The 27335-nt window shown below is 48.7% G+C and overlaps 2 protein-coding genes across 9 annotated transcripts; one reads left to right on the forward strand and one right to left on the reverse strand.

Moving 5' to 3' along the window:
- Nucleotides 1–174: 174 nt before the first annotated feature.
- Aurka (aurora kinase A) lies at nt 175–14704 on the reverse strand. Of its 4 annotated transcripts, none has more exons than XM_075963210.1 (9): nt 14590–14704; nt 12158–12204; nt 10275–10533; nt 8738–8792; nt 7879–8070; nt 6832–6970; nt 4024–4172; nt 1042–1216; nt 175–955 (listed from the first exon to the last, which is right to left on the reverse strand). In XM_075963210.1, exons 2-9 carry the CDS (start codon nt 12197–12199, stop codon nt 770–772), a joined length of 1197 nt encoding a protein of 398 aa, XP_075819325.1. In that variant the 5' UTR covers nt 12200–12204; nt 14590–14704; the 3' UTR covers nt 175–769. The 4 variants fall into 4 exon arrangements, with proteins under 4 accessions (XP_075819325.1, XP_075819324.1, XP_075819323.1 ...); XM_075963209.1 differs by lacking the exon at nt 14590–14704 and adding an exon at nt 14416–14549 and having other exon boundaries at nt 176–955; XM_075963208.1 differs by lacking the exon at nt 14590–14704 and adding an exon at nt 14432–14549 and having other exon boundaries at nt 185–955.
- On the forward strand, nt 14699–25926 carry Cstf1 (cleavage stimulation factor subunit 1). 5 transcript variants are annotated; one of them, XM_075963207.1, is made up of 6 exons: nt 14699–14824; nt 16670–16860; nt 19781–20058; nt 20195–20392; nt 21089–21479; nt 24051–25926. In XM_075963207.1, the coding sequence occupies exons 2-6, from the start codon at nt 16692–16694 to the stop codon at nt 24308–24310; spliced, it is 1296 nt and encodes a 431-aa protein (XP_075819322.1). In that variant the 5' UTR covers nt 14699–14824; nt 16670–16691; the 3' UTR covers nt 24311–25926. The 5 variants fall into 5 exon arrangements, with proteins under 5 accessions (XP_075819322.1, XP_075819319.1, XP_075819318.1 ...); XM_075963204.1 differs by having other exon boundaries at nt 14701–14820; nt 16663–16860; XM_075963203.1 differs by lacking the exon at nt 14699–14824 and adding an exon at nt 14902–14992 and having other exon boundaries at nt 16663–16860.
- The last annotated feature ends 1409 nt before the right edge of the window (nt 25927–27335 follow it).

Raw genomic sequence — 27335 nt, forward strand, 5'->3', positions numbered from 1 at the left:
TGTGAAAGCCTGTTTCTCTAATTCTAAGCTCCCCCCACCCCCGGTTGATGGACAGGTAATATTGGCTGCTATAAACTCGACATGTTAGGATCATAGCCAAGAGACCAGAAAAGCATACCTGCTCACTCTAGCCAACAGTGACCAGGTGACCAAATGATTCCATGTACTCCAGGTAGATGTTATACATATGTTTATATATTTAACAAGTTTGTGTACTTGACAGAACTCCAGCATAACAGCCCATAACATCTAGAAACACCTGATTCAAGTCCAAAGCAGGTAGAGCACAGGCTCCATTGAGGTGGTTGAGGGTCTGAATCCCATACAGGCTTAAGGCTGAAAACCAGTGTTCTGAAGGGTTGCCACTTAAGGCGATACAAACCTTTATTTTAACGTTTAAAAGAAAACTACATATTCATTCCAACAGCTTTCCCAGGCCTGGCGGCCCAATAAGTTACACACACACTCAGGCACTTGAAGGCTATGGACACAGGTGATCACTAGGAAGGTGGCCAGAGTGAGAACTTTCCCACAGTGAGACCCCAACAAGGACACTTTGGGGGTCACAGGCCATGGGAACTGTTGCAGTGGAACCTTCCTCCAGATTACTGAACCAGGAAGAGCAGCATAGTTCTTGCTCAGGTGGGGCTTCCTGCACGCAAGGCCAGAGACTGCCTGCTCAGCAGGGCACCGGGGGCAGTGATGAAGCTCCTGCAGGTCTTGATGGCGCATTTCTCACAGCTGCACAGTGGCCACGGCTCCGAATTCTCTAAGACGATTTGCTAGTTAGCTCTTTGTTTTTTTGGCCGGTCGAAGACTTTGAGGAATTAGCTGTGATCCAGGGGTGCTCAAGGACTTCCGCTAGTGTTAGCCTCTGGCTTGCACTGTGCTTTAACAGTCTTGAAATGAGGTCCCTGGCTCCTTCAGTCACAAAGTCGGGGAATGTGAATTCAACCTGAAATATAAATGATAAAAATGACATGGGTCAGGTGTACAAGAATAAACAGTAGCCCTTGGCAAGAACTGAAAGTAACACCCTACCCGTGATATCCTTCTATAGGTCTCCTGGTAGGTCTGTGCCTCAAAGGGGGGCATCCCAACTAGGAACTCATAGCAGAGGACACCCAGGCTCCAGAGGTCCACCTTCTCATCGTGCATCCGGCCCTCAATCATCTCGGGGGGCAGGTAGTCCAGAGTGCCACACAGTGTGGTTCTCCTGAAAATGAAGGAAGCTGGGTTGACACTCTGACCTACATGGCAATGTGGCACGAGCACCCATCCCCCCCTGCTCAGTGCTGTCAGACAGGTGCTCACCTATATCCCACTTTTACGAAATGGATGGCGGGGAGTGTGTATGATCACACACTAGCCATTGTGCTTCCCCAGCTTTCCAGAACCTCTTGGAAATCTCTCATCCCAGTAACCCTGTCAGGACAGTCTGGAGAACTCTGGAGGCCAGTCTGGGCTTTGAAGCAAGAACCCATCTCAGAAAACAAAGGCGCTATGCAGTGTTCTCCGTAATTGGAGTTCTACATGAGCTCTCAGAGAAGCAACACTACCATCCTAGGCTGGGAATGTTGGCAGATCCCCGTAATTCCAACATCTGGTGGGATGAGGCAGGACTGACAGAGGTTCAATTCCAAGGCCCACCTGAGCTACAGTGTGAGATTGTGTCAGTGACGCGGGGGAGAGGAAAGCAAAGCCGTGGAAATGTAAGGGTCTACAAGATGGGAGAGGCAGCCACGCACTGCATGGAGTGTCTGTCACCAGGTTCACTCCGGCTGCTCTTGGTTTGGGGCTTAGAAATGAAATTTTCTATTTTACATGTGTTTTGTCTGCATGTCTGTACACATGAATGTTATGTCCAAGGAGGCCAGGAAAGGGTACTGCGTCTCCTAAACCTGGAGTTACAGAGAGTTCTGAGCCACCACATGGGTGCTGGGTACTGAACCCAGGTCCTCTGCAAGAGCAGCCAGTGCTCTCAACAGCTAAACCCCTCTCCAAACCTTCTTTTTAAAGTGCCTTACTATGTGGCCCAGACTAGTCTCCAAGGAGCAATTCCCGACCTCAGCCTTCTAACTGCTGCTGGGACTACAGCTATGTCCCACCACACCTGGCTGAGATGTTTGTTTTAGTCTTACCAGGCTAGACTCAAACTTGAGATCCTCCTCTCAATTCCTGGGATTAAAGTATGCACCATCACACTGGGCTTGGCTAGCTTCTCTCTCACCTGCCACAGAGGGAGGGCTGTGGGGGTTGGGGGGTGTTCTGATTTAAAAACAGCTATAAAACATCATGGACAGCTAGAGAAATCTAGCTACTAAGAATTCAGCTGACCATGGTGGTCACAATGGCGGTGACTGTGCAGGGCACCTGTCTTATGGAATGTACACTGAGGCATCGCCATGCTGTGGCTGACTAAATACCCACAAAGCCGATGCCTCGGTGTCCAGGGCTCTGGAATGTTGCTGTGGGCTGTTGTGCTGCCATCACCAAGTCGGCATTTTTGATCCATTTGTGTTTTGAAAGCCACAGCTGGAACAAGCCAGGAGCAGACAATGGAAGCGAATGTTGCTGAGATACTGCAGGGGCATACTCAGCAATTCATGCCTGGTGCCCCACAAGCCCTCTGTGGGAGTCTCAAAAGATGGGCCTCAAAACCCAGCATCTCTGATGAGGACTGAATTTGAGAGGCAGCTGGAGCAGCTGACAATCCCCACTCCTATCGTCTCGCCTGAACCCTGCAAGCCGTCTCTATCCTGATGCCACCACTGGACAGATCACAGTCCAGGCTGATCGCACAGCTCCACGGCGCCTACATACAGCTCTCTGGTGTTGATTTCACTGGGTAGCAGAAGTGCCCACTGATGTCATCAGTTCAAAAAAACCTGCCACACTGTAGCTGAAGACAAACAGAAGTGACCTTAAACTGCACTAACCATTTTTTCTTTTTTTTCCAAGACAGGGTTTTTCTGTGTAGCTTGGAGCCTGTCCTGGAGCTTGCTCCGGGCTGGGCTCGAACTCAGAGATCCACCTGCCTCTGCCTCCTAAGCGCTGGGACTAAAGGCTGTGCCAACTGTTATAACAGGCACTAATCTTCAAGACTACATTTATTTGTGTGCTTTGACTGCGTGCTTACGTCAAGAGAACATCACAGAGCGAGAGGTGGGAGGACAATTTGGCCTAACTCAGTCCTCTCCCTTCCACCCAATGGAGCCACGACCGCACTGGCTCAGCAACAAGCACCTTTACTTATTGAGCTTTCTACTCCAACCTCTAACAGGCTTCCTAAAAAGCGGCACTTGGTAATATTTTAAAAGGCAATCCCCAAAGTGGGCAAGACCTTGACAGCAGGAGCACGCTTTGAAGACACCCCATTCACAAGCTGGAGAGATGGCCCAGCAATTAAGAGCACTGGCTTCTCTCCTAAAGGACCTGGGTTCAATTCCCAGCCATATGTGGCACTTCACAACTGTTTGTAGCTCCGGTTCTAGAGGACCTGACACCCTCACACAGACATGCAGACAAAACACCAACACACATAAAGTAGATTAAAATTTAAAGACACCCCATTCACATGAAAAATCAAAGCTACTCAAACCCAACTTTGATTTGCAAAAGTTTGCCTCCTTTTCAACTGCCGCATTAGACGCCGTCCCTGCCTCAGCTTGAGAGGAGACAGTAAAGGTCTAATTCCCACTGCACCAACACTGCATGGTTTCACTCTGTTCACCACCCCAGTTCAAGTCCCCCCAGAGTGCATCCTTGTTTATCGATCATACATCAGCCAGACCTCTAAGTTCATCGCCCTCTTCCATTAGCCTCTCGGAATACTCAGAACCTGTAAGCTAAGGCCTAGAGTGCCAGAGCCCAAAATGGTCACAGAAAAAAGCTTTATCAAATCTACAGTGGTCCCAAGTATTCCTAGGTCAGCCAAGGCCCCTTATTTCAGAGTAAACTAGCATTTACTCAACAGTCCCCACCCAACCCCCATTCAGGGCTTCCACCTCTGGACTCCCATACCTGGAAGATGGAGCATGTACAGACCACCCAAAGTCTGCAATCTTCAACTCTCCATTTGGCCCAAGAAGCAGGTTCTCTGGCTTAATGTCTCTGTGGATGACTCTCTTTGAATGACAGTAAGACAGAGCGTTTGCCAACTCGGTGATGTACTGTTGGGGAAAAAGCATTGAAGGCAGCGTTAGCTTTATGTAAAGCAGCCAGGCAACTGTGAAAGTTGATCCAATGAAGACTAACACGGTTTTCAGCTTTTGAAGTAAACTCATTCTTTTGTAGCTCACAGTAGAGACCAATAAGGCTGGCACCCACTGCACACTGCCAGAGCAACGGCAGCTGTGGGCAGCAGGAGTGAGGGTCAGCCAGTACTCCCTGGTACCGCGTCCCCCTCACCTCCCAGGCTGTGGGACTGGGGCTACACCCCTTACATTGCTCTGCAGTTTCTTAGATTACATGAGGAGTAAACGGGGGGGGGGGGGGGGGTGCTATGCTAATTAATAGGGAATAAATATTCTTGGCTTATATCTCAATGCACACAATTGAACTGAAATCTTAAATGGAGAAGCGCAAATATATAGATGATGTTTTGTCCACGTACAAAGTCTGAAGCAGGGTAACATCAGAAACCAATGGACAATTTCCTCATTTACCTTTGAGAAGAAAGTTGGTCAAACAGAAGATTTCTTATTGTTTGTTTTTCAACACAGAATTTTTGTGTAGCTCTGGCTGTCCTGGAACGCACTCTGTAGACCAGAATGGCCTCAAACTCAGAGATCCGCCTGCCTCTCTGCCTCCCAAGTGCTAGAATCAAAGGTGTATGCCACCACTGCCTGGTTGATGATTTCTTACTAATGGCCAATTAAAGAAAATGATTAGTGCAGGTTGCTTGCTGTAAGCGTCAGGTGAGCATGACAGCAGCCTGTAATTCCAGCAGGCGGGAAGCAGGCTGCGAAAGAAAAGCAGCTATGCCTTAAGGACCGCAAGACCTCAGACTGCCTGGAGAAGAGCACGGAGAGAGGGGGGGAAAGCTCAGACGGGGAGGAAATAAAATACAACAATCAGGAAAAAAGCACTATAAAAACAAAAGACACAGGCATATATATGACAAACAGCCAGTGTCATGTGACACCAGGAAACCCAGATCAACCACTACACCCTGTCAGAACCACTGACGTCCAAAATCCTGATGGCAAATGCCCAAGGAGGGGTCTGGTATTCAATGACAAAACTGTCACCAGCTGACCCAAGCATACCGTGTAAGACATAGACACAGGAACACATAACTAGTGAGGAGGCGGTGGGTGCTGCTCTCACCGCTGGGGGCAGTGTACAGTGCGGCCCAGGGAGAGGGAGCCCACAATGGCCCACATGATTGGGGAAAGCAGCAGTCCGGCTCCCTGCACCAGCTAAGGTGAAAGGATCAGCAAACACAGACGCTCTCCTTCTCTGCGGCTAAGGACCTAGAAGCATCGACAGCTCAGCAGGAGGAGCTCCCGCCCTAGTCTCCAGAACTCAGTTTCCAGGAACATTCTCAGAAGGAACGGCTGTTTCTAGGGGCAGGCCCAGAAGTGAAGGAAAAGTTAAGCACTCTGAACCAGAGAAAGCACATGGAGCCCAATGCCCCACAATGGCAGTTTACATAGAAGCAAGAAGAGCTCCCAGCAGCCAACAATGGAACAAAATAAAACAAGTCCCTCTGCATTTTAAGTTAAAGACAGGAGAGAGAGAGAGAGAGAGAAAGAGAGAAAAAGAGAGAGAGAGAGAGAGAGAGAGAGAGAGAGAGAGAGCGAGCTCCTCTTCTAGAAGTTCTAGACAGTTCCCAGTACCACACAGGTGTTCACAACCATCTGAAAATGCAGCTCCCTCTTCTGGCCTCTGTGCATGTGGTACACAGATAAACATGCAGGCAAACTATTCAAATACAAAAAAATAAATCCAAAAAGAACTCATGACAGGAAGAGCAACCTCCTGGCCCAAACTCCAAATAGTTCACACTCCACTCAGCCCTCCTCCACTCTCCACTCCTCAGGGTGACCGTGCTTAGCGGCTGAGAGCTCAGCATGGGGAGGGAGAGACTGACTTAAGCAGAAGCAAAGGACAAAGATCACCAGGCACAGGGCACCGAGCTTACCACCTAGCAGGCTGTCACATTATAAATGTGCCATAGGGATGTGTGACAAGAGTGCGCTTGGTGCCGGGCTCTTCCTCAAGACCCACACGTGTCCCTTCCTAATCACAAGGGAAATGAATGCGCTCTGAAGAAAGCGTGGACGTCGCTACGCCAGTCATCACCAGCACTGATCCAGTCACAACCAAAGTAGGACACTCACTACAGTTGTTAGCAGGAGAGAAATAGGTGTGGGGCGCACAGAAACTCGGTGCTCTTGTGATTTCTGTATCTAGAACTATACTAAAATAAACACTGTGGTAATTTGAATGCCATTGTCCCCCATAAGCTCATAGGGAGTGGCACTATTAGGAGGCATGGCCTTGTTAGAGGAAGTATGTCACTGTGGGGAACAGCTTTAAGGTCTCCCATGCTCAAGATACCCAGTGTCTCAATCGACTTCCCGTTGCCTGCATGTAGGACTCTCAGCTACAGCACCACGTCCCACCATGATGACAATGGACTGACCCCAATTAAATGTTTTCCTTTGTAACAGCTGCCCTGGTCGTGGTGTCTCTTCGCAGCCATACAAACCCTAAGACAAAGACAGACACAGACACACACGGGAGATGACAAGAGAGAGCAGAACTAGATTACATTTCCACAGAAACACACACACACAAAGCCAACCACTCTACAGCACTTACGGTAGCCGTTCTCTGCTCGTCAAACTTGGAGTGCTTCTGGAGCTCCCTATAGACTGTCCCAAGGGGTGCGTACTCGAGAATTAGATAAACTCTGGTGGCATCGTGGAAATATCCATACAGCCTGAGGATGTTGGGGTGCCTGCAACAAAGAATGGAGACCGTGACACCTGGCTCCAGAGTCCAGGTGTATTGAATGCCGAGCCCACCCAAGAAAACAGCACCTTAACCATACCCACACAAACATATTTGGGTGTGGTTCACACTGCTCCCTTCCAGACATCTTTATTCTTAGTGGGAACTGTCAGCTGAACACCAATCTCTAGGTGTTGAGGGGTGGGATGTGCCAACAGAAGACACATCCAAGGTAGAGGGCTGGCTGTGGGCAGGGCCAGGTGGCTGGGCACAGCCTGCCAGGTGATGGCAGGCCAGACAGCAGAGCTTCAGGGCTGGCATGAGTCAAACTTGGAAAACACCGAGATCTGGGGTAGGAGGTCCTTCTGTATTTGCGTTGCTTTCATTGGTTGAATAAAGAAACTGCCTTGGCCCTTTGATAGGGCAGCCCTTAGGTGGGCAGAGTAGACAGAACAGAATGCTGGGAAGAAGGGAAGTGTGGCAGACGCCATGAATCTCCTGCCTGAGACTGACGTAGGTTAGACTCTTGCCGGTAAGCTACAATCATGTGGTGACACACAGATTTAATAGAAACGGGTTAATCAGGATGTGAGAGTTAGCCAATAAGAGGCTAGAGCTAATGGGCCAGGCAGTAATTTAATTAATACAATTTCTTTGTGGTTATTTTGGGGTTTAAGCTAGCCGGGTGCCGGGAACACGGCCCGCTCCTCCTACAACAGAGATCCAAAACAGAAAACAAAAGAAAATACACCAATTGAACCATAGTCTTCCCCTAACTCTCCTCCTGAGGAAAAAAATCCCAAGTCAACTACCCAAGTGATGTAGCCTCAGGGCCACATCCCCTGCATCTATGGGAAACAGCAGCTTTAATCATTCCCACTGGTCCCCTGCTCCTGTGGCAGGAGGGCCACTCACCGCAAGTGGGACTGTATCTCCACTTCTCTTCGAAGCTGGTGCTCCACCCCTGCTTTCTCCAGCTGAGTTTTAAACAGCACCTTCAGGGCCAGGATAAACTTGCTTTGCTTCTCCCTTGCCAAGTAAACATTTCCAAACTTTCCTTTACCCAGGGGGCGGCCAATGTCAAAGTCCTCCAGAGTCCACTGCCTCCTAGAAAGTAATGTATTTAAATATGAAGAAAATCTCCACCGCTTTCCAACAAACAGCCGACCTGATCCGCTCAGATGACACCTAGTACGGACACTAACAAGCACCAACCCGGAACCACCAGAATGAGTCACAACCTTAAAGCCCAACATCCCCAGCCCAAAGCAGCACTGTACTGCAGAACAGACTGACAGACAACCCTCACCACCACAGGACAGCAACAGTATGGACGACTGCACACCCTTCAGGACGGTGTGGGGACCTCCTCCCTGCATAGCCCCAGAGAAGCCAACAGGCTACAGGGAGTCACTCTGGTGGGAGACACAGAGGCACTGCCATTGATGAAGCAGGAGAGACCCAACAGGCCATCCAAATGGCTTCACAAACTGTGTACAAGTTCACTGAGTTATACAGTCCTCAGGTCTGTGTTGTATATTAACGTGTGATGTTTTTCTATTTACTACTTTTACAAATAAAGTTTTAATAAAATTTTCTATGGAAAAGGTAATTAAAGAAGTAAAAATGACTTTTGATCCCCTGGTCAATTGGTTGAATGAGGATGTGTTAGGATCGGTGGCCGCAGCCGGGTGGTGTTCTGATACTGAGGGTGTGTTAGGAGGGGGGGGGCCGCAGCCGGGTGATGTTCTGGTAGAAGAGGAAGAAAGCTTACTTTTTCGAGTCTTCAGTTTTCTGTTTTGATGCCTGTTCCTTTTCAGAATTATTTCCTATATGAAATAAGTTAAAATACTGTTTTTAGAGCAACTATATACTTCTTTAAAAAAAAAAAATCCGTGAACAGAGATAAATCAAAGAATAGTCCCATAGCCAGGCAGAGGTAGGCAGGTCTCTGTGAGTCATTGCCAGCCTGGTCTACAGAGCAAGTTCCAGGACAGGGCTACACAGAAAAATCCTGTCTCAAACAAAACAAAACAAACAACAAAAATCATCACCAAAATATTGGAGGTGCATCAAGCATGATAACCCTGGCTTTTCATTTCTTCATTGGGGAGACTACTAAACCAGAAACCATAGTCTGCCATGTGAGGGTCTCAATTTCTAGAGCAAATATGAGCAGGCCCTCATCCAACAAGAGTGAGCGTGTCCATCCTCATCCTGGAGCCTCCCCCAGGAAGACTTTCCAGAGAAACCAGCAGCATCCCTCTCACAAGCTGCCCCCGCCACCTTCTCCACCCCTGCTGGGGCAGCGCTGCGTACAAATTATCATCATGGAAAGAGAGCACAAGCCAGTCACCCTCCTTCCAAAGACACGCTAGCTTAGAAGACGTGACAGTGGCACACCTAGGGACCACGGGTGCTACTTCAAGAGCTGCGCATGTGTGAGACATGTCCTTGTCACCTGAGACTCAAACAGCACAGCAGCTCCAATCAGGTCACATGACTATGGGTCCAAACTAATTTCTCCTTCATGAACCATTCTCTCGATTCATGTGTTCAATATCACCACTGCGGGACCTGAGGACCATGACCCAGGCACATACTCCAGCCACCTGGCCCTTCCACTGTCACCCTTTAGGGGACGGGCATATACACACATAATTTAAATGGGTTTCTTCCAGACTGTCTGCCTGCCATGGCTTATTTTACAGACACCATGTCCTTCTGAGGAGTTTAAGTTTTCTCTCTTCCTTCACCATCACAGCTGCCTCTTCCCCACTCATCCTCCAGGTCGCATCTATCACCCAGTTGTCTTGAGTCTGCTTCCTAAATGAAGTGGCAAATTCATGACACCTCTCCTTTCTGGTGATGTCTTAGAAGTTAACTGCTGACTTTTAGCCCCGTTCTGTAGAAGTGTGTCAATAACTGGAGACTACATAAAGGGGCTACAAGGGCTGGAGATGCTGAGCAAGGCTGGCTATCATCTCAGAGCCTGCAAGCACTACCAGCTGCTAAATAATCAAACATTAACCCTGCTCCAGCCACTGCAGTTTAAGTTCAGCCTCCCTCCCAGGCGCCCCACAACCAGCAGCAGCCCCTCCCTTACAGCCAACATCTCCTTCTGCTCCAAAGAACCTGCAGGAGCTTCCCCTGGCAGGGCTAGCCATTACGTCTGTAATCATCCCATCTTCTCTTTATCCTCAACATGCATGGCATACAAGCTAGGGCTTCGAAGTAAATGCCAATCTCTGCATTTGCTTTTTGAAGAACTAAAAAGGATGACCATCCAAGGCAGTAAAAGACTGGCTTACCAGAGGCTGTGGGCTGGGGCTGCTCACTTTTCTGGGGGTTGCTGAGCCGGGAGACAGGTCGAGGAACGTTGGCAGCTGGCAACTGCTTTGGCACTGGCTTTTGACATGAGGCCAGTTTCTGTGCTTGTGAAGGGACACGGTGGGAGGAGTTGGAAGGACACAAGACCCGCTGGGCCTGGCCACTGCTAGCCAATCCTAGGTTCTGAGAAGGAATCTGCTCTGTCACCAAGACTCGTTTTGGACCAAAGGGAACTGTGGTCTGAGATGGAGAGAAAGACATTAATTATGGCTATTGGTATCCTGAGAACTCAACCAAGTTTCACTTCTAATCTAAGACTCATAAATATCATGGCTAACAAACAGAAATGGGGGCCGGAGAGATGACTGAGCAGTTAAGAGCACTGGCTGCCCTTTCGGAGGACCCTTTAACTCCAGATCCAGGGGATGTGATGCCCTCTTCAGGCCTCAAGTGTGAGGTATACACATGGTACACAGAAATACATGCAGGCAAGGATTCATTCACATAAAATACAAATTTTTTAAAAAAAAATAAAGTTAAAAGGAGGGGAGATGAAGCTATTTTAATATGCATGTGGCTAGATGGAGGGCACCTCCCACCCTCACCCCAAAAGTCCCCTCTATTAACCAGTCAGGAACTCAGCCTCCAGCCAAGGGTGGAAACACTGAACTCTGTCAAGCTCCGAAGCCAGGGATGCTGGCACACACACCTGTAATCCCAGTACTTGGGGGGCTAAGGCAGGAGGAGCACTGAGTTCTAGGCCAGCCTCAGCACCTCAGTGAGACCATCTGCCAGGAGCAGACTCAAGCGTTGCCAAAACTTCATGTCCAAACCTTGTAACAACTTTATGTTTAGGAAAAAGACTGAACGAAATCTGACTGTTCAACAGCACCAACCTCAAGCGATTTTGCAAAACAGTTTAAAGTTATACTAGGCTTCCAATAAGCTTGTTACTAGTATTCTGTTAATACCTGGGTTTTACTTTCAGAGCACTTATTCGAGAGGGTCCCAATGAATAACCCTAGCCAGCCTGGATCTCGCTACATAGAACAGACTAGCCTGTCTCAGTCGGCCCACCTCTGCCCTCAAGGGATGGGATTAAAGGTGTGCCCATCACACCCTACCAACAAAATATTTAAGAAGGTAACTTCCACCCAGGGGTTGAGAGTAGCGGTGCACACCTATAATCCCAGCACTACGGAGGCAAAGGCTGCCAAACCTGTGAATTCCAGGCAGTTCCAGCAGAGCCAAGGCTGTTAACAGAGAAACCCTGGGGGGGGGGGGAGGATATAATCTCCAAAACTAAAATGCCTAAGAAATTATGAAGAAGTTGAGTTTTCAAAAAGAAAAAAGGGAGGACTCTGACAAAAAAAGAAACAAATGTAAGTACTGTGTCAATTCCTAAACAACTCTTAAGGCCCACACCAAGCAGTAGCAGGGAAGGTGGGGCCCAGGATCCACTCACTCCGAAGACAGGCGGTCTCAAGTGTAAAGCCATCTCCTGCAGAAATAAAGGCCCACCGACGGAAGCTTCCCGGGTCAGAAAATAAAGGCCCACCGATGGAAGCTTCCAGGCCAGGTCAGGAAGGGACTTAAGCTTCCACCCAAAGCAAGGGTGGGAAGAATTCCAATACCAGAATCATTTCTACAGGAGCAGCCCCCTTGGCTCAGTGGATAAGGGCTCTAGAAGCTAAGCCTGACAACCTGAGTTAGATTCCCTGACCCACATGGTAGAAAGAACCTATGCATGCAAGCTGCCCTCTGACCTACGCTGTGGCACACGCACGGGTGCACACAAACAATGCATTTCACTTCAAAATTATTTCTAAAAAATACAATCGTGATCACGGGTAATTCTGTTTACCTTAGCAGGCCTGGAACCGCAGTTTTCTTTACATCTGTCCATGTCACCTGCAGAGAGAAACAAGAGCCTTTCACTTACAGGAAGCCACCTGCTTTAAAGTGCCGACGGACAGACCTCTGTACGTGTGCACCTCGCCCTTTCCTTGGTACAAGTGAAACACGCTGACACGCATGTGGCATGCGTGAGCCCCTTCCCACTGACAATCGCTGCATCTCGTCACATCCTCTCATGCTCTCCCCTCCAGGGCACGTTCTTTGTGCTTTAATACCTAATGTCCACCATACACAGCCTCCCACTAGCCCCACCACTGCCTTGGGCCGTGATCCCATCTCTCATCCCTCTTGGAGCCGCAAAGTTCACCTAGTCTTCTCTTCCTCCAAACCCATTCCCATTGGGCCCTTTGAATTCCACTGCATTGCCAGTCTCTCAGCTTCCCCTACTATGGCAAACTCAGCGCTAACTTTATTCCCAGAGAACAGGTTTGGCCACTCACCACTCTTGTCCCCTTTCCCCTACCCTCATGGTTTGGCCTCATTTTACCCCCCAAACCGAGTCCTTCACCTTCTTGTCTTCATCAAATGACCTTCACAGATCCCTGCAGCACAATTAGTAAAAACCCGGAGACAGATGCTGGGGTTCAGCCTGAAGGTCAGAAAAGCAAAGCAGCAGCCACTGGCTCTTACCTCGGTATGAAATGGCAACCCTGCCTCCAGGAATCCTCAGAATGAGGATTAGATTCCTCTCTAGGGCTGGGATTAAAGGCGTGTCACCACTGCCTGGTCTGTAAGGCTGATCAGTGGGGCTGTTTTCTCTCTGAACTTCAGGCAAGATTTACTAAAATACAAATGAAACATCACTACAGACCCCATTCAGCTCAAGGGTTTACAACTCCCCAATAAGAAAGTGCTCATGGCACAGCAGGCTCAGGTTCCCCTTTGCACACATATGCTTGCTGGCAGAGGGACAAACAACTAAGTGTGTGACTGAAGGGACCATAATGCAAAGATTAGGGAGGCTGGGAGCAGAAGGGAAGATAGCTGTATCCACTTCACTAGATGCCTGTTAGGGAACGGAGCTCCTGGGCCCAGATGCTAGCTTTAATAAAGGACCCTGCATTTTAACTTTCCCATGATTAGCTACACCAGGGCCCTAACCCTAAGAGATTTCTATTTCCTACATCTGCAAGTGAAGCCAGGATTTTGTTTGGTTTTGGTTTTTTTTGACAAGGTGTCTTTGTGTAGCCCCCAGCTGGTCTGGAACAGTGTACACCAAGTGGGCCTTGAACTCAGAGAATCTTCTTCCTCAGCTCCCAAGTTCTGTGATTAAAGGAATTTGGGACCAGACACTGCCCTATGTTTGTTTTTGAGACAGGGCTTCACGTAGCCCAGGCTAGGCTAGCCTTGAACATGCTATAGCGGAGGATTACTTTGAACTTCTGATCCTCCTGCCTCCACTTCCCCAGTTCTGGGATTGCAAGCATGCTCACCATGCCCAGTGTATGAAGTGCAAGGAATCGAATCCAGGACGTGGAATCCAAGAATCCAGGCAAGCACTCTGCTAACTGAACTACATTTACAGACAGGCCCCACTTTTGGGAAAGGCTCTACTCTCTTGCCTCAGACTGCCTATGTGAGCAACCACATCTGGCGTGTGGGGAGGCTAATTTTTTGTTTTAACTATTTTTGTTGATTCAGGGTTACATATAGTTCAGGCTGGCTTCTGATGGACTGTGTCTCTGAGAACGGCCTTTAGCTTCTGATCCACCTGCCTCCACCTCCTCGTTATTGGTATTAAAGACAGGGGCTACCATGAAGGGTTTAGGCAGTGGTGTGGACTCCCAGGGCTTCCAGGATACTCTATAAACTGAGCTTTAACAGGTCTACACTTTGAACCAGAAACTCAAGTAGTCCCGCCATCAACTGCACAAAAGGCTGAGGTGAGGGCAGCACCGGTTCTGGGCGTGTGTCTCTGCAAGGGGGCTCTCACTCACAGTCGAGCCCATCTAGACCCCCGCCTCTCCACCACAATCAGTCCCCAGTAGGTCGCAGCTGCTGCACCCATACCACCTCCGCCAGTTTGCAAATTACTCGGTCGGCTGGTGGTCTGGGTCCCATTCCCACCGGAACCGAAGCCCAAGGAGGGAAGAGGCCATCTGGATCTTTCTTACACCGAATGCAAACCTACTGAGACAGCCCCCTGCCCCAATGCCACTCAATGTTCCCCTTCGGTTTGCAGCACCCAGGCTCTCCCTCGCCCACCTGGTCCCCTTCCTACCCACGGGCAGGATCCTGACTCCGACCGAAGCCTCAAGCGATCCCGGGAGCTCAGCCGTTACAATTCAAAGGTTCTCCTTTTAAAAATAGGAGTTAAACCCTCTGCTCCGAAAGCTGATTGGCTCGAGGCAAAGCGACACCGTCCTGTGATTGGCTCACCGTGAACGCGACGACTGGAAGCTCGGTCCTTGCGTAACTGGAGCGCAAGCGCACTGAGCCGTCAGAGCCCGGAAGTGGTGAGCCAACGGCCTGTCCGATCTGTGGCCGTTCTGTCGCTCGCCGTGCTCCCCCGGATCAGGCGTTTGCCGGTCACACAACAACCGTGTGGGTTCAGGGTTGTCGCGAAGGTGATCGGCTCGGAGGCGGTGAATGAGCGTCCGGAACGTGCCAGTGAGTAAGATGGCGAGAAGGGCAGGCTGGCGAGTGATCGGGAGGTTGCTCGGCGCTCTGCTGCGTGCCCTTCGCGCGTGCGCAGTGAGTGCGCACTCAGAGCGATCGATCAGGCACGATTCGCGCCTCCATTTTTCTAGAAGAGAACGGGAGACCGAGACCCTGATCGGGGGTACGGGGTTGTGGGTAGGAGGGGCCATAGGGAATCGGGTTGGTGCGGTTAGCTGGGGTCTGTGGTTGATTGCGTGAACTATCTGCAACTTGCGGAGAGGATGGCCAGAGGCCGTGCGCCCCGAGTCGGTGTGCCAGAGTTGGCCGGCCAGGCCTGCAGCCCGAGCCTCCAAGGGCCTCGGTCCCTGCTTCCCGCCTGAGCGGTCCCTGGGTTCCCTGGGTCCTCTGCATCCCCGGGGCGGGCTCTTCCTGCCTCGTGCCTGAGAGTTCCTTTTGGCGAACTGGAGAGCCTCCAAGTAGACCTGTGCTCCACTGGAAGTTTCGTGGGGCATTCAGTGAAGGCTCAACCACTCCCCCGCCCCTTAAATCTCGTGGCACAGCCCCAGGTGTTCCCTGGCAAAAGTGAAGAGATGGTTGCTCAGTAGTTTAAGTTGTGGACTCTGGAGTGCGCAGACTTGCCCTCAACTATCGGGGGCTGACTTTAGCTTGGATGAACCGGTCTCCTAGATTCTTGGAACTTATTTCCTCCTCTGTTGTGTCCGGGCGTCTTATGCAAGAGTAGATTTGTGTACATTTCTTACGTAAGTGCACGAGTATATTGAATACTTTCGTTTAGTGAGCTAATGCCAAGTAGGTGCCTGGAATCGTATCTGGCAGTACGAAGTGCTTGATTGGTGTTACCTGTTGAGGACACCCCATCAGAACGATGCTGTGTGTGGCCCTGCGGGCTTTTTGTTGTCGTTGTTACTGTTGTGCAGGGCTTTTTGTTGTTGCTGTTGTTGTTACTGAGTCTAGGGCATCTGGCAGGCTAAGCAAACATTAACCCTTGGCCTTATTACCAGTCCCACCTTCTTGCTTGCTGTCCCTCGATTCCTGTAGTCAAACATCTAGCCACATACTAATAATTATCAAATTGCCTGCACAAATTGATATGGAAGCCATCACCTTTAGTTTTGGGTTGTTTTCATGGACTGGAGAGCTTCGACCCTTCCAGATGAAACTGGAAGAGCACAGTCTGTCCAGATTTACATTTCCTGTTTGTTCTGGTGGTATCATTTTAAGTTTGTTTGTGACAGGGTCTCACTGTGCAGCTCTGGCTGGCCTGTGACTTCCTTGTAGACCAGGCTGGTCTCAAAATCACAGGGATCTGCCAGTCTCTGCCTCCCGAGTGCTGGGATTAAAGGCGTACATCACCACCGCCCAGAGAAAATAGGTTTTAAAATAATAAAATGTCACTCAGAGATTTACAGTCCAGCTGGTGAGAAAGGTAAAGTACTCCAGGCGTCTACAGAGTGTGAGCTGTCTGCCTGTCGCGGGCACCAGTGCTAACAGAAGGGATAGCAACAGAGAAAGGCTGCAAGTGGGTAGTTTAGCAGAGGAGAGAAATAGTGAAGGGTTCTACTGTAGCCATTGGTGAAAGGGCTTGTATAGTTTCTGTATGCAAGCACTCACCTCTGCAATTTCTGTGCACCATCTTGATTAACCTCCAGTGACTTAGGTAACAGCAGAGGAACCTGAGCCAAGGAAAACAGGGTGACCGTCCAAAGATAATACAGCTAGTCAGGCTCAGGCTGGGAGTGGAGTGTGTGGCTGCTCCTGGCCGAGGAGATCCGCGCTGCTGGTAGCTGAGGAGTGCCTCTGCTTTTCACCAGTGCCTGTTTACTCTTGCAGCCGTCAGGGAAACTGTCCTCTTCTGCAAAATGTACAGAACCAAAGTGGGCTTGAAGGACCGGCAGCAGCTCTACAAGCTGATCATTAGCCAGCTGCTCTATGACGGTTACATCAGCATCGCCAATGGCCTCATCAATGAGATCAAGCCCCAGTCGGTGTGCGCGCCCTCGGAGCAGCTCCTGCACCTCATCAAACTAGGTAAACTGTGAGTGCGGATTCCCACATCCCAGAGTGACGTTGTAGATGTCTGCCAAGGGCAGTTTCTGAGGTTATTCTGCGTGGTTTCAGTGTCCAGTGTGTGCCAAGTTCAGAGATGAGGACTTAAAGGGTCACTGAAGTCTAGGTGATGAAGCTGGTTCTATTTGTACAAATCACCTGGACACTCCCCTCAGGTCTCAGCTCAGATGTCATGGCCGATTGCTCTCCTCGCCTTTGCCCCTGTCTCCCCATGCTCCTTTGCTCAGTTACTCTGCCACCATGATCTGCTTCCCTCCTAACATCCTATCTGAAAGTGACTTTGTCCTTTGAATCATTTCCACACACACACACACACACACACCGTCTCTGTAGCTATCAGGGCCTTGTGTTGGCTGTTGGTATATCCTGGCACACACACACACACACCGTCTCTGTAGCTATCAGGGCCTTGTGTTGGCCGTTGGTATATCCTGGCACACACACACACCGTCTCTGTAGCTATCAGGGCCTTGTGTTGGCTGTTGGTATATCCTGGCGCACACACACACACAACACACACCGTCTTTGTAGCTATCAGGGCCTTGTGTTTCCGTTGGTATATCCTGGCACACACACACACACACACACACACACTGTCTCTGTAGCTATCAGGGCCTTGTGTTGGCCATTGGTATATCCTGGCACACACACACACCGTCTCTGTAGCCATCAGGGCCTTGTGTTTCCGTTGGTATATCCTGGCACACACACACACACTGTCTCTGTAGCTATCAGGGCCTTGTGTTGGCCATTGGTATATCCTGGCACCTACCTTACCCTGTACCCAGCTGTGTCCACGTCACTGCCAACGTTGATGGTAAGTTTGTGTTTAAGCATGCTTTCAGTCAGAAAGTGGTCTCCACAGCTCACACACAGACACACACTCTAACATTATTCTGGGTCATTATGAAAGCGTACATAACAAGAGATGTGTTCACAGAAAAGATAGCAGCACACGGAACAGATTTATTCCTTTGACTTGATAATGCCACTTATGAAATTGTCCGGGGGGGGGGGGGATAAATTAAAATGGTCCACAGAGAAAATTTAAATGTTTAACTTTAAATTTAAGATTTTAATTCTAGATATCCATAAAAATGTATAATGTGGAAGCAATACAATGTTGAAGACTTGTTCTGGTGAACTGTGGATGTTTAAACAACCAGGCAAGTCCCAATAGTACACGCCGGCGTTTGTTTTGAAAAGCAAGAGTTGTATGTTTGGGAAGAGGTCATAAAAGTTCTTCACGTGTTTTGAGTCCTCCTATACCCGTTACACTTACTGTTTATGTGATAGGTGAGGTTATTTTAAATCCAACACTTTCTTGTTTGTTCTGGGGATTACTGAGGAGTGATTTTTATTATTACTGTTTTGCTAGTTTGGGTCTGTATGTGTGCAGTGTCCCTGGAGGCCAGAAGAGGGTGTCAGATTCCCTGGAACAAGAATTACAGACATTTGTTAGCTAAGAATTCAACCCAAATCCTCTGGAAGAACAACCAGTGCTCTTAACAGCTGAGCCATCTCCACCTCTGTGTTTTATTTTGATTTTAATTTTTTTTTTTAGTTTAGGTTTGTTTTTATTTTATGTATTTGAGTGTTTAGCCTGCATGTATGAGCATGTACCATGTGAGTGCCTGGTGCCCACATAGGCAAAAAAAGTTATCCAGTCTCTTGGAACTGGAATCATAGATGGTTTTGAGTTACCATGTGAGTAATGAGAACTGAGTCTCAGGGCAAGTACTCTTAACCACTGAGCCATCTTTCCAGCTTCCTTGTTTTGTTTTTATTTATTTTTTTTTTTTGTGTTTTGTTTTTCGAGACAGGGTTTCTCTGTAGCTTTTGGTTCCTGTCCTGGAACTAGCTCTTGTAGTCCAGGCTGGCCTCGAACTCACAGAGATCCACCTGCCTCTGCCTCCCGAGTGCTGGGATTAAAGGCGTGCGCCACCACCGCCCGGCCCTTGTTTTGTTTTTAAAACAAGATTTCATTATGTAGCCCTGGCTGTCCTGGAACTTATTATATAGACCAGACAGACCTCAGCTTACCTGCCTCTGCCTCCCGTAAGTGGGCTCCATTATTCCCAGCTTTTTATTTGCTTGCTTGCTTGCTTGCTTGCTTGCTTGCTTGCTTGCTAATGGATTTCTTATCTCCGAGGCTACCTTGAGCTCAATATGTAGGTGAAGTGGATCTTAAACTCATGATCCTCTTGCCTCTTCCTCCTAAGTTCTGGGGTCACAGGCAACTTTTGTAACACCCAACGAACATATTTTTTATAAACTTCAGTATACTTAAGTATGGCATTCTTTCAAAAGTATGTCACTAATTCACCCCAAAGCTGCAACTAACTGATCACAACCCTAAAGACTAGAATTCGGTGCTGGAGATATAACTCGGTGATAGGGTAGACCCTGGTAGGTGTGAGGCTATGGGTTGTCCCCAACACCATAAAATAAGCAAAGATGGACTGGAGAGATGGCTCAGCAGTTAAGAACATCTTCCAGAGGTCCTGAGTTCAATTCCCAGCAACCACATGGTGGCTCACAACCATCTGTAATGAGATCTGGTGCCCCTTTCTGGCAAGTAGGCATACATGTAGGCAGAACACTGTATACATAGCAAATGAAGAAATTTTAAAAAAAAAGAAAAGCATCTAAGTTTTGTTTCCCCATTCTAAATGGAGAAAATAAATTAACTACAGTGCTGTTGCTTTGTGGTGTTAAAGATGAATTCTGCCTGCAGCAGTGTGCATCGCGCACAGGATGGGCAGGGTGCATGGCTGGTCGAGCATTTGGTGGCGGTGGCAGACATCGTTTCCACCCTAGACCCGGAGCTTGTCTTTGCACTTAACAGCTTTTCTCACGCTCTTAATTTTGGTTTCTCCAGGGATGGAAAACGATGACTCTGCAGTTCAGTATGCAATTGGTCGCTCCGATACAGTTGCCCCTGGCACAGGGATTGACCTGGAGTTTGATGCAGATGTCCAGACAATGTCGCCCGAGGCTTCCGAGTATGAAACCTGCTATGTCACTTCCCACAAAGGCCCATGCCGCGTGGCCACCTATAGCAGAGACGGGCAGTTGATAGCCACAGGCTCCGCTGATGCTTCCATAAAGATACTGGACACGGAAAGAATGTTGGCCAAAAGTGCCATGCCAATTGAGGTACCCTTCCCGCCTACCATTGCTCCAGACAGGCAGCTGTGTGCTCACCAGCTCTGGTGTACCCCGTGGGACTGTGGGCTTGGACCAGGTGCCTCTGTACCTTGAGCATCTATCTCTCCTTTTCTTGTTGGTCCAGGTCATGATGAATGAGACTGCACAACAGAACATGGAGAACCACCCAGTGATTCGAACTCTTTACGACCACGTGGATGAAGTCACGTGTCTTGCTTTTCACCCTACAGAACAGATCCTGGCCTCGGGCTCAAGGGATTATACTCTAAAATTGTTTGATTATTCCAAACCGTCTGCTAAAAGAGCCTTCAAGTACATTCAGGTTAGAGATCAGAGGAGCCTTGACTTTTATTTAGACACAGTATTTTATGGTTATTTTCTTAGTTTCGGGTATTTTGTGACTTTTTCCAGGTGGTCTCAGTGATCACCCTATAAAGGATAAGCCCTGGGTGCCACTTTACCAGACTCCACTGATGTGTGGGTCATGGCTGTCCTCTGCCCAGGTAGGACTGCTGATGAGCTGGGCCAGGAGGATTGGCACGAGTTCATTCATGACCAGCCTGCGCATAGTCAATTCTTTGCCAACTTGAACTATAGTGTGAGACCCTGTCTGAAGCGGGGTTAGGGATGGGTCACTTTTGTTATACTGCGGGTTCAAGCTCCAGGACTGGGAAAAAACAAAAACTTCCCTAAAGGTATAACTTAAGCCACCAGTGTTCTCAGTTGGAACTGTTGAATGTTTCAGAAGCGGCTTCCGTCATTCATTGGCTGGTTTTCCTTAGTATCGCTGCCCTGGAGCAGGTTTTTTCACCTCTGGGCTCATGAGGGCAGCTCCCTTTCTTCATTTGCAAGGGTCTGTCTGATTTCACCCCATGTTCATTCGCAAGTGACCTCCTGTCTAGTTTATGGAGTAACTGGCCAGTAAGTTTTCTGCATCCCGGGATGTGCATTTGTCCCCCTGCCTCCTTCGGCATGCTGGTCAGGTCTGGTGACTGACACTGTGCCTCTGTCCTCACAGGAAGCTGAAATGCTGCGCTCCATCTCTTTCCACCCTTCTGGGGACTTTATCCTGGTTGGGACTCAGCATCCTACACTCCGCCTCTATGATATCAACACCTTCCAGTGTTTCGTTTCTTGCAATCCCCAAGACCAGCACACCGATGCCATCTGTTCCGTTAACTACAATCCTAGTGCCAACATGTACGTCACTGGCAGCAAGGACGGCTGCATCAAGCTGTGGGATGGCGTTTCCAATCGCTGCATCACAACCTTTGAGAAAGCTCACGATGGCGCAGAAGTCTGTTCTGCTATTTTCTCCAAGAATTCCAAGTACATCCTCTCGAGTGGAAAAGACTCTGTAGCTAAGCTCTGGGAGATATCCACAGGGCGGACGCTGGTGAGGTACACAGGTGCGTGAGAAGGGATGCTGGGGTTTCCTGGGGATCAGATTCCTGAGGATTGGATATACTGGAGAAAAGGAGTTCAGAGAGGTCTTTGGCCCATCCCCTAGGCCAATATAGGAAACCCCTGCAAGCGATCACCGGTGTCCACGTATAAAGTAGACCCAGCAGAGAGGAAGAAAAGAAAGCCAGCTCAGTTTCCCCACTAGTTACTGTTAGTCTCCAGTTTGTAGCGTCTGTGCCCGTGGGCTCCTTTTATGGTAAGTCTTGAATTTGCCCAGCATGGTGCTCAGTTCAGCTCTGGGTACAGAGAGTGTTTGCTGCTGCGCCTTATTGTGGTCCACAGCAGCTAAGAGTGTTGTTTGACAGGATCGTCTGGGAAGTTCCTCTCCTGTGAGATGTGTGGGTCTCACTACAAGAAGCATGCCAAGGTTGTAGCTTGCAGAGTATTGTCAAGAAGCTCTCTGAGCATCTTGGAGAGGGACATAGAAGAGCTGGTGACATTCAAGCCACTAGGGTGCAGCACTGGTCCTGTCTGTGGCACAAGCTAGTTGCCTAAAGAGCCACTTTTGTCATTATCTTTGGTAGCTTAGATACTTTATATGGTATCATTTTGGAAAACATCTCTTAAAACCAGGTGCTCCTTGTATGCAGAAGCCATCAGAGTGAACGTGAAAATGTTCCATTTACAAGTGATAGTCCTTGCTTTCCAGGGACTGATGCGCTGGGACAGGCATGAACTGGACTGCTACCAAGAGCTTGGATTTTTGTAGACACCTGATTTATTGGCTTAATTTAGTAGAGAGTTGCAATTTTTTTTTCTGAAGGAATGTATACATTCTGGATTTCCTAATTCCCAAGTCAGCACCCTGACAGTCGGCATGCCAGGGTTTCCATTCTGGTTTGAAGACTTACTTAGAATGCAGAGTGGTTTTGAGATAGCGGTAGACAGGGGAAACCCAAAGAGGACATTGGATGTATTAAATTCATCATGTGTTTTTATGTGTACTAGACGGGTCAATATTTGTAATCTATAGCTAGGCTATGGATAGATAGGAAAAAGATGAGCCCAAACTTACAGGAAGAGAGTTAAAATTTGCAGTATTTTGTAAGAGAAATTAAATGGAAAGTTGGTTATAAAATGCACAGCCTTCCCGTAAACCCAAGAAGTAGTAGAAGTGAGGCCATATTTCTTGACTCATCGAACCGTCTGTGACTCAAAGGGATGTTGTGTTGTTGGTGAGACATCTGACTGACGGGTTGTTTGGTGGATATTTCAGAAAGGTGAGGAGTGTCGTGTTGGTGTTTTGTCACTCCCCAGTAAGTCCATGGACTGCACACAGGCTGATGTCTGTCACCGTTACTTCAGTAAGTCCATGGACTGCACACAGGCTGATGTCTGTCACCGTTACTTGGAGTCAGTGGAAGTTAGGAACAGACACAGGTGCAAATTAGAATCCAGAGTGCTGCACAGCACTGAGTAGATCTGCCTTGCACCTGGTACTGTGCAGACCTTACAGATAAATGTTCCTGGCAGCGTCTCCTGAGCACTTGCAAGGTGGGGTTTGTGAGTCATTTGCTTTACTCCTCAGCACCCTCATGGGCAGGCGCTGGAGAGTTGAGAAAAAAAAAAAGACTTGAAGTAGGAAAGCATCTACCCAAAGTCACGGCCCCTTAGGAATGCACACCCTACTAACTACCTCTATAGCCATGTTCTTCCCTCATACAGATCTGCACGGCCCCTCAGGAGTGCACACCCCGCTAACTACCTGTGTAGCCATGTTCTTCCCTCATACAGATCTGCACGGCCCCTCAGGAGTGCACACCCCGCTAACTGCCTCTGTGGCCGTGTTCCTCCCTCCTACAGATCTGCACTGCGAACTCTGAATGAAAGTAGCACATGAGCTCTGGTTTCTGAGGTTAGAAGTGCAAGGGTATTTGGGAGACTGTCCACTAAAATATGGCCTCATTAAGTAGTTGATTGCCCTGGCTGGTTTTTTGTTTTGTTTTGTTTTGTTTTTTGTTTTTGTTTTTCAAGACAGGGTTTCTCTGTGGCTTTGGAGCCTGTCCTGGAACTAGCTCTGTAGACCAGGCTGGTCTCGAACTCACAGAGATCCGCCTGCCTCTGCCTCCCGAGTGCTGGGATTAAAGGCGTGCGCCACCATCGCCCGGCCCTGCCCTGGCTGTTTTAATATTTATATATTGCATGGTATTTACAGCATAAATGACTGCTATTTATAGTCATGAAGTGATAAAGCTTCCCTTTGAAAGGTGGGCACTTATGTGGTGTGCCGTTAGTTTATCCTGAGGATAGGACGCTGTGTGCAGTATTTTACAAACTGTTCAGTGGATGCAAGCTGAATGCCCAGCAGCAAGACATCGTTAGTGATGCTAGGCAGTGCCCAGCACCACGGGCTTAAACTAGGAGATGAATGACGTAGTACAAGGTGAGCGTTTGCCTGCAAGTGCCTCAAAGGAAGCGGTTGGTTACCTTGGGTGGTCAGCCTGGAGGTGACAGTATTGGCACAGCGTTAGAACATTGTGAGGGTCCAGAGGCTAACATGTTGGTTTGTGTGACAGGCGCAGGTCTGAGTGGACGGCAGGTGCACCGGACGCAGGCTGTGTTTAACCACACTGAGGACTATATTTTGCTGCCGGACGAAAGGACCATCAGCCTCTGCTGCTGGGACTCTAGGACAGCTGAGCGCAGAAACCTGCTTTCCCTGGGCCACAACAACATCGTGCGCTGTATTGTGCACTCGCCCACCAACCCTGGCTTCATGACGTGCAGTGACGACTTCCGAGCTCGATTCTGGTACCGGAGGTCCACCACTGACTGAGCCAGCCCCACTTCTAGGGTTCCTGTCTCAGGACTCTGCCCTCCCTGTGTCCTGCCACCAGCCGCAGGAGTGAGCAGTTTGTACCATCTGTGGTGGGTGTGCCACTGCCTGGCTCCTGCCTTGGGTTTGAACGCGGAAGCTCTTTTCTTGACCTTGATGGAGAATTGTGGGAGAAGTTGGGAACAGACCTGTGCACTTGTCTGCTGCCGTGATTCCGGTGTGCTTCCCACCGGCTCTGTAAGTGCAGGACTTGCCGTGTCTTTCAACTGGTCCAGGAGAAGGACAGAACACTGGAAGTTCTTCGCGGCCAGCCAGGACTCTCACAAGGAGTGCCCTCAGGCTCTTTTGTGACCTCTTGTGCCTGCCCTGCCCCCTTTGTATTTCCTTTCCAGCTGTGTTTCGGCCCATGAGGCGGTCTGCAGCTCTGAGGACCTCAGTTTGGTGCCGTGTGGAACCACCTTGCAGGGTCCCAGTCCCATTCTGAGGTGACGTCACCCTGGTAATAAAGCTCAGATCCAAAACCTCACTGTACCTTCTTCTTCACTTCAGTTTCCATTGCCCTATCTGCCATTTCCTGCAGCGTCCTCTTAGTACCGCTCACCGCTCCGAACAGTGACCGGCCCATAAGCCCAGTAAAGTAGGGTGATCGGGAGCATAGGGCCTGCCTTGGCTAAATAGCAAGTTTGAGACCAGCCTGGGCTAGGCCTGCCTTTAATCCTGCTCTCGGGAGGCAGAGGCAAGTGGATCTCTATGAGATCCTAGTCTGGTCTACATGATGAATTCCAGGGAAGCCAGAACTACATAGTGAGTCCCTTGTCTCAACAAACAGAATGGATGGTAATGATTTGATGGGATACATAATCAAAACTGTATCCAGTCTAAGCCACAAGAGCCTGCTGTTGCCCCCAGCCTGACAGAAGCTTCTAATGGGGGTACACGGGAGCATGCTCTTGGCGGGGGGAGGGGTTACTGCAGCGTGCTATCTGATGTATCTCTCACTTGAAGTGTCTGGGAAGCTGATGGGATTTCTGTCTAGCTGCACGGAGGTGAACCAGCCCTGTGAGCTTCCTAAAGAAGACTCCCTGGGGACCTGGGCAGAGAAGTACCTGGAAACAGTGAGATCACTGATAGAGTTGTGACTAGGCCACACTAGGTCACTGCTGTGTTGTGGGGACTCTGACATAAACATTCTGCTCCAGCCTCACCACTGGGGTGGGGGATTGGGGTAGGCAGGGGTCACTGGGTTTGGGGTCACAATCCTGAAAAGCTGTATTTTTGTATCCATAGTAAGTGTGAGCTTACACTTTTATTTTGTTTTCTGGTTCTCCAGTATTGGAGCGTGGCCACTTGGGGGTACTACCCATAAGAGTATAAGAAAGTTACTGGCTAGGGACAAGAACAGCCGCTCTGCCCTGCTCTGCCCGCAGGCTCCCCACTCCTTCCTGTGACTTCTCTTGCATTCATGCTGTGACAACACTGCAGAGCAGAGGCTCGCCACTTCTGTCCCTGCCTGCACTCCCAGCAGGCATGCTGTCTGGCACTGGAGAATTAAAATAATAATGCCACTTCATACAGTCCCTGGGCTAGTCTCAATGGCTGTGGTTTCTTTTTTTTTTTTTTAAACACAAGATGCAACTTTATTTCCATTTAGAAGATTCAAATTGTAAAAAGTATGATCATTAGCTGGCCTTGATCTTTTACTCAAAAACAGTGTTTAATTTATTTTTGAGATTATAATTTAATCACAACATTTCTCCCTCTCTTTCCTTCATACAAACTCTCCACTATGTCCCTCTGCTCTCTTTCAAATGCATGGCCTCCCATTTACCTAATTATTACTGTGTGTTCGCGTGCATGCACACTTGCATACCTGCATGAGTGTATGTGTGTGTGCACAAAGGTGTATGTGTACATGTGTGTGTGTGCACAAAGGTATATGTGTATAGATATATATTCCTAAAGGTAACCTGTTGGATCTATATAATGTTGTTTGTCTATACGTTTTCAGGGCTGTTTCAGACTGGAGAATCAATACTAACATTTACAAGATCAAAATTCTCTGTTTCCAAAATAGTTTTCTCCCCTCCCTCTGTCCCTTCCTCTCCCCTGCCTTTTAAAAGCCACGTTCACGTTTTTTAGCTTGCGTAGATGTCAAGAACATTGCACGGACTTGGTGTTCACATCTTGATAATTGTGCACAACACCCCCGGCCTTTGAATGATGAGTTTCTATCTACTCAGAACAACCTGTTATTTTTTAAAGATGTGACTTCTAAAATAAACTTTTTACATAACAGTAACGTAAGCTAGTTTGTGTTTTTGGAGATTGCCATGAGCCTTTGACAGTTGAATGGTAGTTCTTAAGCCATAAGGGTGGGCCATATGTTTCACAGCCTGGAGCTTGTTCTAGAAGGCCTAGGTACATTCCAGCGGGCTTTGTTCTTCTCTGAACAGAAAGGACTTGGGTATGGACCCCTTCCTTCAGATCAGTTCAAGAAAACTCTGCTTTGTATCTCAGTTTTCTTTAGAAAAGCAGTCTGGGGAGCCTGGTCTCAGCTCTGGCCCTGAAGGTAGTCACTATTGTGAGCTGTGAGTCCCTTGGGTGCTCAGAGGCTTCATTCAGCTCCATGCACTTGAACGTGTGGAGGTATAGAGCGCTGTGGTGTAAACAGGTTCCAGGGCGAGGGAAGGCATTTGTGCTCCGACTTGTGAAAGTAAGTGAGCCACCCTGAGACCCTTGCCATTCAAATGTGAGCAGAATTTATTCTTAAGCTCTAAATAGAGCTATCAAGAACACCAGAGAAGTCCTGAGAAACAAGAAAACATGCAGAGGTTAGCGGGGTTGGAGCCAGCAGCTACGCCGGCCTGATGACCTTGTGAGGTCATGGTTTCTGAGCAGAAATGAAGCTTGGCTTCATGGGGTGGGAACTTGCTTCAAGACCAAGAAGACAAAATAGTAAAGGAAAGAGTAAGAGTGTTGTTTTGTTTTTTAAGTCCCTGAAAGTAAGATTTGAGTTTCAAGGTAC

This window comes from Microtus pennsylvanicus, chromosome 2, assembly GCF_037038515.1.
Source record: "Microtus pennsylvanicus isolate mMicPen1 chromosome 2, mMicPen1.hap1, whole genome shotgun sequence".
Classification (NCBI taxonomy): Eukaryota; Metazoa; Chordata; class Mammalia; order Rodentia; family Cricetidae; genus Microtus; species Microtus pennsylvanicus.

Excerpts from the sequence above, each read along its gene's own strand:
- Cstf1 (XM_075963207.1), top strand. The coding sequence starts at position 16,692 with ATGTACAGAACCAAAGTGGGCTTGAAGGACCGGCAGCAGCTCTACAAG. Across the intron at positions 20,059-20,194 it reads AAAGTGCCATGCCAATTGAG|GTCATGATGAATGAGACTGC; the intron begins GTACCCTTCCCG and ends TTGTTGGTCCAG. Across the intron at positions 21,480-24,050 it reads GACGCTGGTGAGGTACACAG|GCGCAGGTCTGAGTGGACGG; the intron begins GTGCGTGAGAAG and ends TTTGTGTGACAG.
- Aurka (XM_075963210.1), bottom strand. The coding sequence starts at position 12,199 with ATGGACAGATGTAAAGAAAACTGCGGTTCCAGGCCTGCTAAG. Across the intron at positions 8,071-8,737 it reads AAAACTGAAGACTCGAAAAA|GAGGCAGTGGACTCTGGAGG; the intron begins GTAAGCTTTCTT and ends ATTACTTTCTAG. Across the intron at positions 1,217-4,023 it reads GTACATGCTCCATCTTCCAG|GAGAACCACACTGTGTGGCA; the intron begins GTATGGGAGTCC and ends CTTCATTTTCAG.